Raw genomic sequence first — 17,484 nt, forward strand, 5'->3', positions numbered from 1 at the left:
GTCCGCGGCAGCCCCCACCAACCGGAAATAAGCTTCGCGGGACGGTCGACACGCAGGGCACGCCCACCGCGCATGCGCGGCCGTCTTCCCGCCCGTGCGCGACCGCTCCCGCCAGTTACTTTTTTTCCGCGACTGAGAGAGTTGTGTTTTCCCCTCTCTCTCGTTTCAGCCGCCGGATTTTTTCGACCGCGTTTACGCGGATCGTCGCTTTTGGCCTGTTCGGCCTCTTCTTCTTCTTCTTTCTCTTTTATTAAAAAAAAAAAAAAAAAAAAAAAGAATTTTGCGCGTGTGGAGCACGCGCTCCTTTTTTTTCCCTCGCTTTCTAGCGGGGACGCCTCGTTGCGGCTAGTGGCCGCTCGGTCGGTTTCAGTTTTCGTGGTGTGATTTTAGCCACCATTGCCGACTTTGACTTCGCCGACGCGATTTTTCCGTCGATGTCCTCGAAGGTCCCGAGTGGATTTAAAAAGTGTGGTCGCTGCGGCCGGCCGATCTCGCAGACCGACACCCACGCTTGGTGCCTCCAGTGCCTCGGGCCGGAGCACAATCTCAAGTCGTGCGTTTTGTGTCTCGGTCTCCGGAAACGGACTCAGGTTGCGAGGCAAGTTCTGCGGGACCGTCTTTTTGGAACTTGCGCCGGCCCCTCGACGTCGACCTCGACGGCATCGGTATCGAAGACCGGTTCTTCGGTACCGGTATCGATGCCCGAGACATCGGCACCGATGGCAGCGACCCCAGGAGAACAGGTCCCGTCGGCCCGCCGGTCCGCCGGCGAGAGTGGGGTAGAGAGACCGCGTGGGCAGTCGGCCCCGGTCACTCCCTCAACTCGTGAGCCACGGGACCGAACCCTGTCGGACCCGGTACCCCGAGACCGAGGGGGATCGACCTCCTCCTCCTCCATGCCCTCCGGCACCGGTGACGTGCACCGGAAAAAAGACAAGAAGCGCCGTCACCGGGAGCCCTCGGTGCACCCTGAAGAGGAGTCGACGCCGAAGCGTCATCGCAGAGAGGAGAGATCTCCGTCGGTGGTGGAGGTACCGACGTGTCGGGGTTCCGGCACCTCGGTGCCGTCTCCTGGCCCCCAGCAGCTTCCGGCACCGACACCCTTACCGGCCCCACCGCCTTTCCCGGCAGCGGGCCTGGACGAGTGCCTCAGAGCCATCCTTCCGGGGATCCTGGAAGGGCTGATGCGCCAGGCTGTGCCGGCGCCGGGGGTGCTTGCGCCCTCGGCGCCGATGACTGTGGCGCCGGCGAGCTCTAGCCCGGCGCCGGGGCAGTCGACACCGCCGCCGCTTGCGGTGCCGGTCTCGACAGCCACGCAGGTGGAGTCCCCGTCGACGTCGATGGAGGGAGCTCCGTCCCCGCCGGCGCGGGAGTCCACCGCTCGACGACACCGAGACCTCGGTGCCTCGACGTCGAGCCGGGCCCGGTACCGGACGCAGCTACATGAGCTAATGTCCGATACCGAGGATGAGGACTCGTGGGGGGAAGAGGAGGACCCGAGATATTTCTCCTCAGAGGAGTCTACGGGCCTTCCCTCGGACCCCACGCCGTCACCGGAGAGGAAGCTCTCACCTCCTGAGAGTCTCTCCTTTGCCTCCTTTGTGCGGGATATGTCTATAAGCATTCCCTTTCCCGTGGTCTCTGTGGAAGAGCCGAGGGCCCGAGATGCTCGAGGTCCTCGACTATCCATCACCACCTAGAGAGTCCTCCACGGTACCGCTGCACAATGTCCTGAAGGAGACGCTGCTCCGGACTGGGTGCGACCACTAACTAATCCCACCATTCCCAAGAAAGCAGAGTCCAGTACAGGATCCACTCTGACCAGAGCTCATGCGGCCCCAGTTGCCCCATGACTCAGCGGTCGTGGATTCTGCTCTCAAGAGGGCACGGAGTTCGAGGGATACCGCCTCGGCGCCCCCGGGGCGGGAGTCTCGCACTCTGGACTCATTTGGGAGGAAGGCCTACCAATCCTCCATGCTCGTGACCCGCATCCAATCTTACCTGCTCTATATGAGCATCCACATGCGGACCAATGTGCAACAGCTGGCGGACCTGGTCGATAAGCTCCCGCCGGAGCAGTCCAGGCCTTATCAGGAGGTGGTCAGGCAGCTGAAGGCGTGCAGAAAGTTCCTGTCCAGGGGGATTTTTGACACCTGTGACGTGGCATCTCGTGCTGCGGCCCAAGGTATAGTGATGCGCAGGCTCTCATGGCTGCGTGCCTCTGACCTGGACAACCGCACCAGCAGAGACCTGGCTGACGTCCCTTGCCGGGGGGATAACATTTTCGGTGAGAAGGTCGAGCAGATGGTGGACCAACTGCATCAGCGGGAAACCGCTCTCGACAAGCTCTCCCACCGGGCGCCTTCAGCACCCGCCCCCACGGGTGGGCGTTTTTCCCGGGCACGGCAGGCTGCACCCTATTCTTTTGCAAAGCGTAGTACAACCAGCCGGCCCGAAGGCCTCGCCAGGCACAGGGACAGCCCCAGCGCGCTCGTTCTCGTCAACAGCGTGCGCCTAAGCAGCCCCCTGCGCCTCCACAGCAAAAGCCGGGGACGGGCTTTTGACTGGATCCACGGGAACATAGCCGCCCTACAAGTGTCCGTACCGGACGATCTGCCGGTCGGAGGGAGGTTAAAATTTTTTCACCAAAGGTGGCCTCTCATAACCTCCGACCAGTGGGTTCTCCAAATAGTGCGGTGCGGATACGCCCTGAATTTGGCCTCCCTGCCTCCAATTGTCCTCCGGGAGCTCAGTCTTTCAGCTCCCTTCACAAGCAGGTACTTGCAGAGGAACTCTCCGCCCTTCTCAGCGCCAATGCGGTCGAGCCCGTACCACCCGGGCAGGAAGGGCAGGGATTCTATTCCAGGTACTTCCTTGTGGAAAAGAAAACAGGGGGGATGCGTCCCATCCTAGACCTGAGAGGCCTGAACAAATTCCTGGTCAAAGAAAAGTTCAGGATGCTTTCCTTGGGCACCCTTCTGCCAATGATTCAGAAAAACGATTGGCTATGTTCCCTGGATTTAAAGGACGCATACACTCACATCCCGATACTGCCAGCTCACAGACAGTATCTCAGATTCCGCCTGGGCGCACGGCACTTTCAGTATTGTGTGCTGCCCTTTGGGCTCGCCTCTGCCCCACGAGTGTTTACAAAGTGCCTCGTGGTAGTGGCGGCGTATCTACGCAAGCTGGGAGTGCACGTGTTCCCATATCTCGACGATTGGCTGGTCAAGAGCACCTCGGAGGCAGGAGCCCTCCGGTCCATGCAGTGCACTATTCAACTTCTGGAGCTGCTGGGGTTTGTGATCAATTACCCAAAGTCCCATCTCCAGCCTACTCAGTCTCTGGAATTCATAGGAGCGCTGCTGAATAACCAGACGGCTCAGGCCTACCTTCCCGAAGCGAGGGCTACCAATCTCTTGGCCCTGGCTTCGCAGACCAGAGCGTCTCAGCAGATCACAGCTCGGCAGATGTTGAGACTTCTGGGTCATATGGCCTCCACAGTTCATGTGACTCCCATGGCTCGTCTTCACATGAGATCTGCTCAATGGACCCTAGCTTCCCAGTGGTTTCAAGCCACCGGGAATCTAGAAGATGTCATCCGCCTCTCCACCAGTTGCCGCACTTCACTGCTCTGGTGGACCATCCGGACCAATTTGACCCTGGGACGTCCATTCCAAATTCCGCAGCCCACGAAAGTGCTGACGACGGATGCATCTCGCCTGGGGTGGGGAGCCCATGTCGATGGGCTCCACACTCAGGGTCTGTGGTCCCTCCAGGAAAAGGATCTGCAGATCAACCTCCTGGAGCTCCGAGCGATCTGGAACGCACTGAAGGCTTTCAGAGATCGGCTGTCCTGTCAAATTATCCAAATTCGGACAGACAATCAGGTTGCAATGTATTACGTCAACAAGCAGGGGGCACCGGATCTCGCCCCCCTGTGCCAGGAGGCCGTCGGGATGTGGCGTTGGGCGTGTCGGTTCGGCATGCTCCTCCAAGCCACGTACCTGGCAGGCGTAAACAACAGTCTGGCCGACAGACTGAGCAGAGTCATGCAACCGCACGAGTGGTCGCTCCATGCCAGAGTGGTACGCAAGATCTTCCGAGCGTGGGGCACCCCCTCGGTGGACCTTTTCGCCTCTCAGACCAACCACAAGCTGCCTCTGTTCTGTTCCAGACTTCAGGCACACGGCAGGCTAGCGTCGGATGCCTTTCTCCTCCATTGGGGGACCGGCCTCCTGTATGCTTATCCTCCCATACCTTTGGTGGGGAAGACCTTACTGAAGCTCAAGCAAGACCGCGGCACCATGATTCTGATCGCGCCCTTTTGGCCCCGTCAGATCTGGTTCCCTCTTCTTCTGGAGTTGTCCTCCGAAGAACCGTGGAGATTGGAGTGTTTCCGACTCTCATTTCGCAGAACGACGGAGCGTTGCTGCACCCCAACCTTCAGTCTCTGGCTCTCACGGCCTGGATGTTGAGGGCGTAGACTTCACTGCGTTGGGTCTGTCTGAGGGTGTCTCCCGGGTCTTGCTTGCCTCTAGGAAGGATTCCACTAAAAAGAGTTACTTTTTCAAGTGGAGGAGGTTTGTCGTGTGGTGTGAGAGCATGGCCCTAGAACCTCGTTCTTGCCCTGCACAGAACCTGCTTGAATACCTTCTGCACTTATCAGAGTCTGGCCTCAAGACCAACTCAGTAAGGAATCACCTTAGTGCGATTAGTGCTTACCATTATCGTGTGGAAGGAAAAGCCATCTCTGGAGAGCCTTAGTCGTTCGATTCATGAGAGGCTTGCTTTTGTCAAAGCCCCCTATCAAGCCTCCTGTTGTGTCATGGGATCTCAACGTCGTCCTCACCCAGCTGATGAAACCTCCTTTTGAGCCACTGAATACCTACCATCTGAAGTACTTGACCTGGAAGGTCATTTTCTTGGTGGCAGTTACTTCAGCTCGTAGGGTCAGTGAGCTTCAAGCCCTAGTAGCTCATGCTCCATATACCAAATTTCATCACAACAGAGTAGTGCTCCGCACCCACCCAAAGTTCCTGCCGAAGGTGGTGTCGGAGTTCCATCTTAACCAGTCAATTGTCTTGCCAACTTTCTTCCCCAGGCCGCATACCCGCCCTGCTGAACGTCAGTTGCACACATTGGACTGCAAGAGAGCATTGGCCTTCTACTTGGAGCGGACACAGCCCTACAGACAGTCCGCCCAATTGTTTGTTTCTTTCGACCCTAACAGGCTAGGGGTCGCTGTCGGGAAACGCACCATCTCTAATTGGCTAGCAGATTGCATTTCCTTCACTTACGCCCAGGCTGGGCTGACTCTTGAGGGTCATGTCACGGCTCATAGTGTCAGAGCCATGGCAGCGTCAGTGGCCCACTTGAAGTCAGCCACTATTGAAGAGATCTGCAAGGCTGCGACGTGGTCATCTGTCCACACATTCACATCTCATTACTGCCTCCAGCAGGATACCCGACGCGACAGTCGGTTCGGGCAGTCGGTGCTGCAGAATCTGTTTGGGGTGTAAATCCAACTCCACCCTCCAGGACCCGAATTTATTCTGGTCAGGCTGCACTCTCAGTTAGTTGTTCTTCGTAGGTCAATTTCTGTTGTTCCCTCGCCGTTGCGAGGTTCAATTGACCTGGGTTCTTGTTTTGAGTGAGCCTGAGAGCTAGGGATACCCCAGTCGTGAGAACAAGCAGCCTGCTTGTCCTCGGAGAAAGGGTATGATACATACCTGTAGCAGTTGTTCTCCGAGGACAGCAGGCTGATTGTTCTCACCTTCCCTCCCTCCTCCCCTTTGGAGTTGTGTATTTCATATTTTTTGCTAGTCATTCAACTGGCGGGAGCGGTCGCGCACGGGCGGGAAGACGGCCGCGCATGCGCGGTGGGCGTGCCCTGCGTGTCGACCGTCCCGCGAAGCTTATTTCCGGTTGGTGGGGGCTGCCGCGGACGTCACCCAGTCGTGAGAACAATCAGCCTGCTGTCCTCGGAGAACAACTGCTACAGGTATGTATCATACCCTTTCTCTACTGAAATAATACGGAGGCTTCTGAACAATTAAAGAATAAGTTATTGGAGTGTGGATACCCAAAAAAGTTATTAAACATTCATATAAAAGAGCTCTTTATAATTATCGTGAATTCTTGTTACAGGACACTCAAGACCAACCTTTATCAGATTTGGCTATTTCTTGTATATTAAAATACACTAATTTGTCTCCGGAGATAGCTAAAATTATCCAAAGACACTGGAAAATGTTTTCAGTTCATTATCTATTTGCCCAAAAATGATGTATGCTTTGTCAATCTGATGTTTGATCCGAGAAAAGGACATTTTAAATGTGGCCAGTGTGTCATTACCACTAATGAGACTTCTGAGTTTTGGGATGAAGTTTGCCAGATGTGGATTGATGTTAAATGCTCTTCTACTTTCACCTCAAAAGTAGTTTCCCTGGGCTGATTTTTGTTATTGTGTTTCTGGTATGGATATGATTTGTTTAGAAAGACCTGCACATAGTAAAATTGTTTTTATCATAATCTCTATATTTTTTTCTGATTCCCCCCACTCTGGTGCCACAGAGACAGAGAATGGCGGACTCTGTGACATGGAAGGGTCAGAGCTGATAAGTGAGGATGAGAAGACGGCACTGGTAGCTCCAGCAGATGACCTGTCAGCACTGGAGTGCCCCACATTCAACAACTCTGCCACCTTTGACATCATGGCGGAAGAGAGCCAGAACTCTAGTGTGCTTTTTGCGGCCACTGCATCCTCTCCAGTTCTGGAGGAGTCTGTCATGCAAGGTATTCCAGTTCTGGCATCACTTGGCCTAGCTTTCACATGTAAATGCAGTCCTGACCATCTGATCTCGTACCACTGTGGCATTCTGCTCCACTTCTCAAAGCAGCACTAGAACAGTAATTGAGTTCCAAATCTCCCATCCAAAAGCTAGTAGAACCTCAAGGCCAGGAAATACGGCAAACTTTTGCATGCTGATGATATGAATTTGGGTGGAATGCATGAAGGCAAATGGAGGATATAAAATTGATTTCATCAAATGTGATTAGTCCCTCTCCTACTGAGTTTTCTTCAGCTAAACTTGTAATCTGTGGTTGTTTAGGGCTCTCTCTCTTCCTGAATCATCCTCTTCTAGCCATTACTGGTTCTGCATCCATGTTTCCATTCCCTGAGTTCTCCAGTCCTAGATGTGACAGTTTATGTATCCCTGTGCCCATGCCCTTAATTTTCTAATCTTAGAAATGACAAGCTTTGTATCTAGCTCCAGAGCCACCTTATTCTAGAGATGAGAGAGAGGCTCTTTGTACCTCTGCTAGTTATTGAGCTATTAACCACTCGTTTCTCTCTGAGGTGAATCTGTCTCTTTCACAGATAGCAGCTTTGAGCTGAACAATGAATGTGAAGTGGAGCAGGAAGAAACCGAGGTCTTGAATACAGCCCCAGTGCTGGAGGAGGAGTTCCATAATATCTCACTGGAAGAGAGAATTGTCGGCAGCTATCCAGAGCCCACCATTGCCACTGGAGAGGAGGTGGAAATGAGGAAGGATAGTGATGATGGCAGGGGAGGAGTCCCAGTCCCAGTCAGTGCATCTGCAAGTGGTAACTGCATTCCCCAGCTTGCTCTGATCCTCATCTTTTCCATTAGTGGCTGGGAGTACTGGAATGGTTTCCAAACAGAGGATTTTATTGTCTCCACAGGTGACAGTGTGAGGAGACGGATGGCCACAGTTGAGGAGGTGCTCATTCCACTGAAGCACGGGTAGGTCTGTCCATCTCTATCGCTGTACCTGAGCCTAATATTTTCAGCCAATTTACCATTGCTCTGTGGGAGAAGGATTGTGATAGGGAGAAAGTTGTAATTTGGTGATTCCTTATCATCTCGACTGGTCTAGACTGATGGGTTATGCATACCTACTAGCAGGTGGAGATTGAGAACTCCTTACTTTTGACTGAGCCTAAATGTAGCCTATGCAGACCCTAGAGAGCCAATATTTCTCAGTCCCCAGCAGGTGATAGATGTGGATAGCCTGTACAGTCTTGGTTTAGGTAGGATTAAGGGGTCCTTCCTTAATTAAAAAAAACAAACAAACAGGGTTTTGAGGCTCTTCTCTGGATTGTTCTCTTTCTACTCTGCTCAGGGCTCTTAAACAGTCTAGTGATTAGGGCTGAGGCCTGCAGGGGTCTCTCTTTCCTCTGGGGTGCCACCCTTGGGTGACCAGGTACCCCCCTACCATCTGTGCAGGGTGCTATCTCCCTCAGCTCTGGGGGTGGTGGTGAAGATGGCCATTGTGTGCCTCAGCTCCCCTTGGGAAGCCTTGGGTGCCTGTAAGCAGTGGTGTAGCTACAGGTGAGCCTGGGTGGGCACAGGCCCATCTAGTCTAGTGACCCATATGGCCCCCAAAGGACCTTAGTGGTGGCATCTCACTCCCCTCGCTCTCTTCTCCGCTCATGGCACAGTATCTGCCTATCTCTCTCTGAACCCCCTCCCCCCCAAATCTACCTCAGAGCTGCATTGGTGGCAATTTCCTATAGGCAGCCTGCATTGGCCATGCAGGCATCCCTCTACCGTTTCCTGCCATTGATGGTGTCTCTTCCTGTTTCTTCACTGGTGGGAGACACGGTAGAGGGAAACCTGCAAGGCTAGCGCAGGTTGCCTACAGGAATCGGTGACAGCTCTGAGATAGACCCTGGGGGGGGAAGGGGTTTCAGAGAGAGAGAGATGGGCAGAAGCCACCGTAAGGGTGTGGGGGGGGGGGGGAGAGCAGATACTGGGTCTGGGGCAGAGGAGAGGGAGAAAGATGAAGACGTGAGTAGGGGCAGAGGGGATGGAAGGGAAGAGAGAGAGGGAGAGATGGATCCAAGGGCGGAGGGGAAGGTTATAAAAGACTGTATTATATGTATGTATGTATGGTGATGTAGGTGGGAAGGGCCCACCCAGGTTAACTCTGGGCCCACTCAAAATGGCAAGTCTGGCCTTGCCCCTGTCTGTAAGTGCCTGTGAATGAAAAAAAAAAAAAGAGCAGAGTGTGGAAGAGGCTAACTTAAAAGCTCTGCAGTGCAGCCTGGTTAGCGCTTGGTTCTGCTTCAACTTCTGCTTCAACGTGGCTTTTGGGGCAGGAGGTTGTGACAGGCTGAGAGGGCAGAGAGAGATTGGCGCTATGAGCATGGACAAGCTCCATTGCTGTAAATCTTGCGGCTGCAGGGGAGTAGAGGTTTCTGACTGCCCTTGCAGACTGTACGGCAGTTCTGAGTCATCCAGAAATGTAACGGCTCCAGTTTCGGGTCCCTGGCCCGCTGCCTAGGGTAGTGAGGATTCCAGAATTGTGCATGGAGAAAGTTCAGTGGATATGGCAATAGCACCATCATCTCAGGATTCAGAGCAGCCACTTCGGCTGGAGTTTGGCCTGTAGCTAGAAGTCCAGTTTGCCTGTAGGAAGGCCTAGGAAAGCTTCAGATTTGCGTTTTTCCTCCATCTTTATCTTTGTCACGTATAAGGCATTTTGTCTCAGAAATGGCATGATTAAAGAGCCTTTGTCACAGGATATTCCACAAGAGGGACCCAGCATTCCCAGAAAGCAGAGGCTGGAATGGGAGCAGGATCTTATGGAGGAGCTGTCTGATTTCTCTGAGGAGGATCAGAAGCAGGGAGACTTGATCAGCGAGCAGGCTGAGGGGTTCCTGGATGCAAGAGCTGCCTTCAAGTGAAGATTTGTCAGTGGTCTATATTTTTTACATGGATGAGCTGCATGAGCTCATCTCTCAGGTTTCGTCCATATTACATTTTGAAGAGAAACCCTCGGAGGTGGTTCCTCATAAGGTAGATCCACTGATCAAAGGAATACATAAGTTATTCAGATCCTCCCCTATGTATCAGGGCATCAGAGATATTATTCAGGCCCAGTGGGACTGTCCTGATGCTCCATACTATCTTGATGGTTTGTTGTATCCCTTGATGGATCAGAATAAGAAATCCCTTCAGCCCTCTATTGTAGATGCATTGGTGCCCACAGTTACAAAGAAGATGGCTGTTCCAGTGGATGGCAGTATGGTTTTACTGACTTCCTCATAGGCTTTCTGTTTCTAATTTACTTGAAAAAAAATTTACTATCAGTTTTTGCCTCTGTGGCAAGCTTTTTAAATGCTCTTTTAGACTTCTTTATCAGTGCTTTACATCTAACTTGCCAGTGCTTATACTGCTTTCTGTTTTCTTAATTTGGATCATTTTTCTATTTTTTTTTTTTTAAATACGTTCTTTTAGCTCTAATAGCCTCTTTAACCTTTTAACCTTGCTGGCTTCATTTTTCCGTCTTTGCACCTTTTTTAATACAAAGAAACAAAAACAAATGCATTCTAAGATGGTATTGTTAATTAATGTCCAATCCTGGCTTTGATGTTGCTGCACTAGCGATTCAAGCTTCTGCCTGTAGAGTTCTGATGGCTAGGGATTGTTTTCGGTGGGCAGAGAAGGTCTTTAATAGGTCAATGGATGGGGCAGTGTCAGTAGATCAGGAGGTCACCAAGACTGAGATGAGTGCGTCCTTCTTTGTGGATGCTATGTATGATTTACTTTGAGTGTTAGTGAAATTTATGGCTTTGCGGTTGTGGCATGGTAGGTCATTGTGGCTAAGTGGGTGGTCAGCCGATGTGGCTTCTAAATCCAACATAAGAATAGCCATACTGGGTCAGACCAATGGTCCATCTATCCCAGTATCCTGTTTCCAATAGTGGCCAAGCCAAGTCACAAGTACCTGGCAGAAACCCAATTAGTAGCAACATTCCATGCTATCAATCCCGGGGAAAGCTGTGGCTTCCCCCATTTCCTTCTGAATAACAGACTATGAACTTTTCTTCCAGGAACTTGTCCAAACCTTTTTTTTAAGCCTAAATACGCTTACAGCTGTTACCATATCCTCTGGCAACGAGTTCCAGAGCTTAACTATTCTTTGAACTTTTTCTAATTCTAGTATATCTTTTTTGAGATACGGCAACCAGAAATGAACGCAATACTCGAGGTGAGGTTGCACCATGGAGCGATACAAAGGCATTATAATATTCTTGGTCCTATTTTGCATCCCTTTCCTAATTATTCCTAGCATCCTGTTTGTTTTTTGGGACGTTGCCACATACTGGGCATATAATTTCAGTGTATTGTTTACAATGATACCTAAATCTTTTTCTTAAGTGCTGATTTCTAAGGTGGACCCTAACATCAGGTAACTATAATTTGGATTTTTCTTCCCAATGTGCATCATTTTGCATTTGTCCATATTAAATTTTATCTGCCATTTGAATGCCCAGTCTTTCAGTTTCCTAAGGTCTTCCTGCCATTTTGGCGGGGGCAGTCAGGGAGACTCTGGAGAGACTGGTGCTGCTTGTCCTGAAGACTGAAAGGGGTACTGGAAATTAGTCAGTCTACTTTGTGGTTCAAAAAAAAGGGAGGTTCCTTTTGTCTGATTGTGTATCTCTAGAGAATAAACCAGGCCCTGAAGGTACCCAGCTTTCATATGGAAACTTCTGTCAGTGATACTAGCAGTACGCAAAGGGGAGTTTCTTACTTCCCTGGACCTTATGGAGGTGTATCTGCATATCTTAATTTTGTAGAGTCACCAGAAGTTCCTTTGATTTGCAGTGTTGGGACAGTACTTTCAATTCTGTGTGTTCCCTCTTGGGTTGGCAACTGCTTCATGCATTTTTTCCAAGGTGATGGTCATAGTGGCAGTGGCTCTCGGGAAAGAGGAATCCTGTTTCTGGACAATTGGTTGAGTTGGGTAAAGTCCTCTCAGGAAAGCAGCAGAGGCACAGTTCGCATGGTACAGTTTTTGGAGACCTTGGGATGGGTGGTCAGTCCGTCCAAGAGCACCCTCATGCCTTCTCAGATTTTAGAATATCTGGGAGTTTGGTTCAGTAGTCGACTGGGTCACATTTTCCTCCCAGTGGCCAGGGTTCATAGGCTACAGGAACAGATTTGATATCTTCTGACGTCGAGGTCCCAGTGAGCCAAGGACTATTCCCAGGTCTTGGGGTCCGTGGCAGTGATGCTGGAGCTGGTACAGTGGGCTTGAGCCCATATGTCGGCACTTCAGGCAGCACTGTTGTCTTGTTGGTCTCTCCAGTGCCAGAATTTGGAGTAGAGATTGCCACTAGGGGCACGGTGTGCAGTAGTGTGTGCTGGTGGCTGCACACTTCCAACTTAGGGAAGGGCTTGAGCCTCACTGTGAATGTGAGCCTCAGCGTCTGGGGCGCCAGTTGTCCGGAGCAAGTGGCTCAGGGATGCTGGTCAGAAGAGGAGGCTCAGTGGTCCATCAACAGTTTGGAAACAGCGGTTCACCTAGCCTTACTATTCTTTCAGAACCTGCTAGAGGTCAGAGCAGTGCTCGTGATATCCGACAATGCGATGGCAGTGGCGTTTGTCAATTAATGCAGTACAAAAAGCTGACTGGTGGCAGTGGAAGCTACGCTACTCATGGTATGTACAGAAGTTCACCTGGTGGATCTGTCAGGAGCCCATGTAGCAGGTCAATTATCTGAGTAGACATGCTGGACCCAGGAGAATGGAGCCTGATTCAGGAGGCCTTCAATCTCGTAGTGCATGTATGGGGTTGGCCCTTGATGGATTTCATGGCCTCCTTGTCAAATGCAAAAAAACCCAGATTTTTCAGTTGGAGGAAGTCAAGGTTGGAAGACATCAATGATCTTGTACAACTCTGGCTGCCCAGTGGCCTCCTCTATGTGTTTCCTCCCTGGCTGTTAATAGGTCAGGTTGTTCAGAGGATCGAGTGTCTTTAAGATCTGGTGGTGTTGGTAGCTCTGGACTGGCCCAGAAGGCCACGGTACGGAGATCTAGTGCAGCTGGTGGAGAGAGGGGCCCCTGGCTCTCTCCCTATCAGGTGGCCTTTTGGTGCAGGAACTGGTTCAGTTGCCAGATCTGGCTCCATTTTGTCTTACAGCTTGGGTCTTGAGAGGGCGAATCTGCTCAAGAAATGGTTTTCTATCAGAGTGATTCCTACAGTTCTAAAGTCATAAAGAAGATCTACTTTCTTGGCTTATATCTTTGTGTGGCAAATCTTTGAAGGTTGGTGTAAGGAGCATTGATTGGTTTCATTAAGTTTCTCTGTGGTTGATATTTTGGAGTTTCTGCAGAATAGACTGGAAAAAGGGCTGGCCTTATCATCCCTCAAGGTTCAAGTGGCATCTTTGGCTTGCTTCAAAGATAAGGTGTGGGGAAAGAGGTTGACTTCACACTCGGACATGCAAAGATTTCTTAGAGCAGTAAAGTTTCTTTGGTCCTTTTTGTCGCCCATTAATTCCTTTGTGGGATTTAAATGTATTTATTTATTCATTGCACTTGATTTACTGCAGTTGGTCTAAGAAGACTTCTATGTAGTTTATATAAAAAAAATTAGGAGAAGGTGAAAAAAAAGAGGAGAGCAAGATGAATGGGGAAAGATGGAACATAAGGTTTAAGTAGTTGTGGAGTCAAAAACCTTGGAGAAGAGGTGGGCCTAAACGTGTTTTTTTTTTTTTTTTTTTTTTTTATGCAGCAGGGGTAGGTTGGTTCTTAATATGGAGGGGTAGTGAATTTCAGAGCTTGGGTCTTTTGTAACTCACAGCTTTGGTTAAGACTCTGTTTGAACCTTTGTTGACGCGTACCATCAAGGATCTCACTCTGAAGATGATGTTCCTAGTGGCTGTTTCTTCTGCCAGAAGGATTTCTTTCCTTCTTTTCTTCATAAGGTGGTGGTGTTTTTTCATATTAATCGATCTTTGGCATTCCAGTGTTTGGGAACGCAAAGGGTAATGAGGAGCAGCATCAGTTGTTCTGTCTGGGTATCAGGAGGATGTTGCATGAGTATGTACAGAGGATGAAAGACTTTCGGCAGTCAAACAGACTGTTTGTCCTGTTTGGAGGGCTTAAGCATGGTGAACCAGCCTCCAAGGTGGTGATTGCTTGGTGGATAAAGGGGGCCATAGAGTCAGTGTATATTTTGAGTGGGAGACCAGTGCCTCCAGCACTCGAAGTGCATTCCTCCAGGGGGCAGGCAGCTTTGTGGGCAGAGTATTCCTTAGTTCCATCACAGGCAGCCATTTGGTGGTCTTTGCGTTCCTTTTAGGCATATTTTCAAAGCACTTAGCCTTCCAAAGTTCCATAGGTTTCTATGGAACTTTGGGTGGCTAAGTGCTTTGAAAATATGCCTGTTTGTGTGGCATTATTGGGTCGATATTCATGCTCACCAGGATGTGAAGTTTAGGGCGACAGTATTAACTGTGGGATTTTTGAATGTCCTCCCACGACAGTCACTGCTTTGGTATTTTCCATTAGTCTGGACTGGTCCAGAGAGGTAATAAGGAAGGAGAAATTAGGCCTTACCTTCTAATTTGTTGTACTTTAGTCCCTGCGGACCAGTCCAGGACGCATCCTGTGAATGTATATAGGTAGGAAGAGTGTACTTGTGTTTGACAGTATGCATTACAACCTTTTTCGTTGGTTGTCTTTCTATTTTGAGGCTGTTTCCACAAAAAAAAGAACATGGACAACAATTTATGATTAATGAGCAGACTGCATTCTCAAGAAGTGAGCTATTTGTGTGTGGTGGTATTCTTTGGTAGCCGAGCACTGAGAGGGACAGGTTGGGGTTGGCTACTTCTGCTTCGTTATTGAAATACTAGCTCTCTAGGGTCTGCATAGGCTACATATAGGCTCACTCAGAAGTCAGGTGTTCTCAGTCTCCACCTACTAATAGATGTGCATAACCCATCAGTCTTGACCGGTCCAGAGGGATTAAAGGATAGCAGATTAGCTGGTAAGGCCTAATTTCTCCTTTCATCCTTCCTGTGTGCAATTCCTTGCATCTGTAAAGTTTGAGCATGTGCATCAGGTATTGATGCATGCATGATAAATGCCGGTATGTGTAATACCAGCAGCTTCTCTGGAGTTAGGAAGAACCAGACTTTGCTGTCACTTGCAAACTCACAAAATTACGAAGCAAAGGTATGTCCAGACATTATTTGTGTGTCTCATGCAGTTGGAAGCGAGAGGTTCGCATCAAGAAGGGTAACCACCGCTGGCAGGGAGAGACCTGGTATTATGGGCCTTGTGGAAAAAGGATGAAGCAGTTCCCGGAAGTTATCAAGGTAATACTTCTTGTTCCTTGTGAAGACATAGCAGGCATGCTGTTGTTTTGTTTTGTGGAGGACATGCTGTGTTTCTGGATTACCTAACAGATATTACAAGCATATAAAACAGGGGTATCAAACTAAATCCTGAAGGGCTCAACCAGTCAAGTTTTCAGGATATCCATAATGAATAAGCATGATATTTTTCTTTTTGTCGACCAGTCCAGAATGAATGAATTACACCCTTCAACCAGCAGATGGAGGCAGAGAATAAGTTGTAATCCCTGCCCTATGTACAGTCATGTGAAAAAGTCGTTATCCCCTATTATTGCATATATTTCACACTCAGTGGTTTCGGATTTTTAAACAAAATGTAATATTAGAGAGAGGAAGCTAATAAAACATACAAAACACAGTTTTTAAATTATAACTTCATTTATGTAAGGAACAAAATTATCCAACACCCATAGTGCTCATGTGAAAAGTAACTGCCTTCTTAGTTACTCAATCAGCCAATTGATCAAATTTAATTGATAATTCCTTCTCATCTCTACCAGACCAGTCCAGACTAATGGGTTATGTCCAACTACCAGCAGAACATTTTTATTTATTTTATTTATTTGTTGCATTTGTATCCCACATTTTCCCATCTATTTGTAGGCTCAATGTGGCTTACAATATTCTGTCCTGGCTATTGCCATAGCTGAGTAAAGATACAATTAATAATTACACAAGAATATGAGTAACGTGGAGGGGCATAATTGAACGGGGCTAGCCATCTCTATGGGCGGCCATCACTGGGGCCGGCTCCGTAAATGGGCAGAGCGAACCGTATTTTCGAAAAAGATGGCCAGGTAAATGTCGAGATCGCCGGATTTGAGATGGCCGGCTTCGGTTTTCGCCCATAATGGAAACCGAAGCCGGCCATCTCAGACCCGGCCAAATCCAAGCCACTTGATCGTGGGAGGAGCCAGCATTTGTAGTGCACTGGTCCTCCTAATATGCCAGGACACCAACTGGGCACCCTAGGGGGCACTGCAGTGGACTTCAAAAATAGCTCCCAGGTGCTTAGCTCCCTTACCTTGTGTGTTGAGTCCCCCAAATCCCCCCTAAAACCCACTCCCCACAACTGTACACCACTACCATAGCCCTTAGGGATGAAGGGGGGCACCTAGATGTGGGTACAGTGGGTTTGGGGGTTTGGAGAGCTCAATATTTACCACCACAAGTATAACAGGTAGGGGGGGATGGGCCTGGGTCCACCTGCCTGAAGTGCACTGCACCCAATAAAACTGCTCCAGGGACCTGCATACTGCTGTCAGGGAGCTGGATATGACATTTGTTTGGGTGGGAGGGGGTTGGTGACCACTGGGGGAGTAAGGGGAGGTTATCCCCAATTCCCTCTGGTGGTCATTTGGTCAGTTGGGGCTCCTTTTTGAAGCTTGGTCGTGAAAAAAAAGGGACCAAGTAAAGCCGGTGAAATGCTCGTCAAGGCTGGCTTTCTTTTTTCCATTATCGGGCGAAGCTGGCCATCTCGTGAGCACGCCCCCGTCCCGCCCCCACTACCCTACCGACACACCCCCTTGAAGTTTGGCCGGCTCTGCGACGGAAAGCAGTTGAAGCCGGCCAAAATCGGCTTTCAATTATACCGATTTGGCCGACTTCACGAGATTGCCGACCATCTCCCAATTTGTGTCGGAAGATGGCCGGCAATCTCCTTAAAAAATAAGCTGGATAGTGAGATAAAGCATTGGGTATAACAAAATCAATAATGAAATAACAATTAAAACAGTAATTTACTAAAGTTCACGTGAAGGGTCATTGTGATATGTTCTATTGAAGAGATATGCCTTCAGTGATTGCCGAAAGTTGATTACATCACTTATTTTTTTCACATCAAGTGGTAATGCATTCCAAAGCTGTGTTCCTATATAAGAGAAACTGGATGAATGTGTTAATTTATATTTTAGTCCTTTGCAGCTAGGGAAGTGGAGATTTAGGAATGTGCGTGAAGATCTTTTAGTGTTCCTGGGTGGTAAGTCAATAAGGTCTAACATGTAGACCGGGGCATCTCCATAAATAACTTTATGAATCAGGGTGCAAACCTTGAACGTGATACGTTCCCTAAGAGGAAGCCAATGTAGTTTTTCTCTTAAGGGTGTGGCACTTCCGAATTTGGTAAAACAAAATATGAGTCTGGCTGCAGTGTTTTGGGCTGTTTGAAGTTTTTTTATGATTTGTTCTTTACAGCCAGCGTAAAGTGTATTGCAGTAATCTAGGTGACTTAGCACCAGTGATTGTACCAGACTGCGAAATATGACTCTTTGGAAGAAAGGTCTTACTCTTTTGAGTTTCCA

The 17,484-nt window shown here is 49.5% G+C and overlaps 1 protein-coding gene across 1 annotated transcript in view; it reads left to right on the plus strand.

The window, feature by feature from the left end:
• BAZ2A (bromodomain adjacent to zinc finger domain 2A) overlaps positions 1 to 17,484 on the plus strand; it is a 205,016-nt gene that overhangs the window by 74,908 nt on the left and 112,624 nt on the right. Inside the window, exons 6-9 of the mRNA XM_030196700.1 lie at positions 6,577 to 6,798; positions 7,385 to 7,612; positions 7,712 to 7,772; positions 15,037 to 15,145. Of these exons, the coding sequence (XP_030052560.1) occupies positions 6,577 to 6,798; positions 7,385 to 7,612; positions 7,712 to 7,772; positions 15,037 to 15,145 (620 nt within the window). The remainder of the gene's footprint in view (positions 1 to 6,576; positions 6,799 to 7,384; positions 7,613 to 7,711; positions 7,773 to 15,036; positions 15,146 to 17,484) is intronic.

This window comes from Microcaecilia unicolor, chromosome 3, assembly GCF_901765095.1.
Source record: "Microcaecilia unicolor chromosome 3, aMicUni1.1, whole genome shotgun sequence".
NCBI lineage: Eukaryota > Metazoa > Chordata > Amphibia > Gymnophiona > Siphonopidae > Microcaecilia > Microcaecilia unicolor.